At 32.1% G+C, this 3,201-nt stretch overlaps 1 protein-coding gene across 1 annotated transcript; it reads left to right on the plus strand.

The window, feature by feature from the left end:
* Window positions 1-1,295: 1,295 nt before the first annotated feature.
* Window positions 1,296-2,453, plus strand: LOC107905317 (transcription factor RAX2). Its single transcript, XM_016831947.2, has 3 exons — window positions 1,296-1,539; window positions 1,613-1,742; window positions 1,910-2,453. The coding sequence occupies exons 1-3, from the start codon at window positions 1,404-1,406 to the stop codon at window positions 2,430-2,432; spliced, it is 789 nt and encodes a 262-aa protein (XP_016687436.1). The 5' UTR covers window positions 1,296-1,403; the 3' UTR covers window positions 2,433-2,453.
* The last annotated feature ends 748 nt before the right edge of the window (window positions 2,454-3,201 follow it).

Consider the following 3,201-nt stretch of genomic DNA (forward strand, 5'->3'; position numbering starts at 1 on the left):
CCATTCAACCAAACACAAGATTACTATTACGCCTCTATTCCATTACATTCAACCAAACAGTTGATTTGCTATTACACCTCTATTCCATTACACCTCTAATCCATTACACCTCTAATCCAATACAGCTCTAATCCAATACAGCGAACCAAACGTGCCCCTAGGTTTTGTATTAAGTTAAAAAAGTAATGGGTAAACTACAACCATGGTCACTTTTGTTTACCTTAGGTTACGTTTTAGTCACTTATGTTTGAAATGTTACGTTTTAGTCATTTACTTTATCATGTTGTAACATTTTAGTCACTGAGCCATTAATCGTCGTTAATGGTGTAATGGTTAGCTGACGTGGCACGTTAAATCATCATTTCAAACAAAATTTTAGGTTAAATTATACAATTGATCCTCATATTTTTTTCGTTTTAAGTAATTTAAATTTTTTTCTTTTATGTTCTTTAAACTTTCCTCTTTTTTTCCATTCTCTTTTGTTTCTCCCTCTATTTTCATACCTTTCCCATTTCTTTTAATATATTAGGAAGTCGAATTGGCAATAAAAAAAGAAATAGGAAGTCGATTGTCATCATTTGCCTATAACCAAAACCCTATAACCAAAACCCATAGACCCATACCATGCTTCTTTCTTCACTACCAATTCGATTTCCTAGTATGTTAAAAGAAATAAAGAAGGTAGAAAAACAGAGGGAGAAGCAGAAGAGAATGGAAAAAAAAAGAAAGTTAAAAGAACATAAAAGAATTAAATTGCTCAAAACGAAAAATTATGGGGACCAATTGTATAATTTAACCTAAAATTTTTGTTTGAAATGATGATTTAACGTGTCACGTCAGCTTACCATTACACCATTACCGAGAATTAACGGCTCAATGACTAAAATGTTACAACATGATAACGTAAGTGACTAAAATGTAACATTTCAAACATAAGTGACTGAAATGTAACCTAAGGTAAACAAAAGTGACCATGGGTGTAGTTTACCCAAAAGTAATTTGGAGGCCTTTGTATTAACAGTCGGATTATATTTTATTTCTTTTACTAAAAAATAGACAAATTAACCCTTGTACATTAAAAAAAAAAGAACATATTGGTATTTTTGTTAAAAAATTAATCTATTTTTATTGTTAAAAATTGGTCCATATACGTGTAACTTTTAAACTATTTTATCGGCCGCACCAGTTTTTAACAGTAGAAATAGATTGAATTTTTAATTGAAAAAATACAACACCATGAAACCGTCCTATGGAAACTTCTTTTGATATAAAAGAAGGCTTGCCGTTTGACTTTTGTTTTCACACATCCTTAACTCTTTATATATATAACCATAGTTTTCTCTTAGGTGTTACTTTAAAGCAGCTCTTGTTTTCTCCAGAAACCCAAAGTATATAACATAGAGATGGGAAGAGCTCCTTGTTGTGACATATCTAATGTGAAGAAAGGTCCCTGGTCACCTGAAGAGGATGCAATGCTCAAAGACTTCATACACAAACATGGAACTGGTGGCAACTGGATTTCTCTCCCACAAAAAGCTGGTATGCATATTGTGTATGTATGTATGTATTTATGTATGTATGTTTTTTAATGTGTTTGGGTTTTATGTTATAGGTCTAAGGAGATGTGGGAAAAGTTGCAGATTAAGATGGCTGAACTATCTAAGGCCTAATATTAAACATGGAAAATTCTCTGATGATGAAGATAGGATAATCTGCAATCTGTTTGCAAGCATTGGTAGCAGGTATATATATGTTTATACACATATTAATCATATTTCTTGATGTGGGTCTTTTTTGCTTTTTGGTTTTAGTATCTTGTTTGTTTCCTGAGAAAATTAACTAAGAAAGGAAAAGACTAACTTTTTTTTTCCAAGAAAAATGTTAAATTTTAAGATTTTTCTTTTTATAGGTGGTCAATTATAGCAGCTAACTTACCAGGTAGAACTGATAATGATATCAAGAACTATTGGAACACAAAGTTGAAGAAGAAACTTTTTGGCATGGTTCCCCATAGCTATTCCTCATCAAGTTTTTCAAACATTACCACTGCTGGATCAGTTCTCCAATCACAGCAACATCGGGGGTTTTCCGCCAACCGGCTTGGCCGGAACAAAGACTCGGAGTTTGGATACGGTGGTGGCAGTGGTGGAAACCATGGTGATCAACAAATTGGCAATTTGGAGAGTTTTTTCTACAATGAAGGTGATAAAAATGACCACCACAACCTCATGTACTCATCTCGGGATATTGCTAATGGATTTTCGAGTTCCGTCGGTTCAATCAGTTCAAGTTTCGATTCGAACTTTTTGTACGGTGAAACAACATCATTAGATTATGGGATAGAGAGAATTAACCAGCAAATTAGTAGTACTTCTTCAAGTTGTGAAGGCTTTGGTTTCTATCAACACAATGCAAATGATTATCCATGTTAATTTGATAGTTGAGTTTGTGAATGTGATAATATCGTATTTCATAAATTATTAAGGGGTAAAAGTACAATTTCATCATTATATTAACATGTAATTTCATAAAAAATTAAAGAATTAAATAGTAAATTTACTCTCTTTCTAGGGGCCTAGGCCACTGTCATGTTCAATTCAACCGACCAATCCAATTAAGTTGCGATAATTTTGCTAAAACGTTTTCTTTAATTTAAATGAAATTTCGTTGGTTAACTTTGAATAAAGTCAAGCATAAGGTGTGGGGCTTTGGGATCTTTGTGGAATTATTCCACAAAGTCTGTCAATTTTATATATTTTAAGTACAATAAGCTAATAAAAATCTATGAAATGTGGGCACAATAAGCCAAAATCAATACATTAAAATAAGTTATCATTAAATAGTGGCCAATCTTGATTGTTGTAATGACTCAAGTGTAAAACATATTAATTTCATAAATATCTGTGTAGTTTATTGATGAATTATAGAATTTTTTGTTTTATGAATTTATTTTTTTGATAATTTTAAATATTAAAAATAAATTTAATTAGAAAATTGTTTCGTACAATATTTTTAGTGACAAAGATTATGGGTGATTTAAAATAAAAAAGAGTATTGTTACGAAAAAGAGTATCTTTTCTTTGCGATGATGGAGAGAGGGTGGGTTTGGATGGGCGATTGGGGGCGGTGCAGTGTGTTTAGCTTACTTTTTGTCTCACGCTACAGTATCACTACCGTATCCAATCTCACCGCCACCGCTGT

The sequence above is a fragment of the Gossypium hirsutum genome, chromosome D01 (assembly GCF_007990345.1).
Source record: "Gossypium hirsutum isolate 1008001.06 chromosome D01, Gossypium_hirsutum_v2.1, whole genome shotgun sequence".
Taxonomy (NCBI): Eukaryota; Viridiplantae; Streptophyta; class Magnoliopsida; order Malvales; family Malvaceae; genus Gossypium; species Gossypium hirsutum.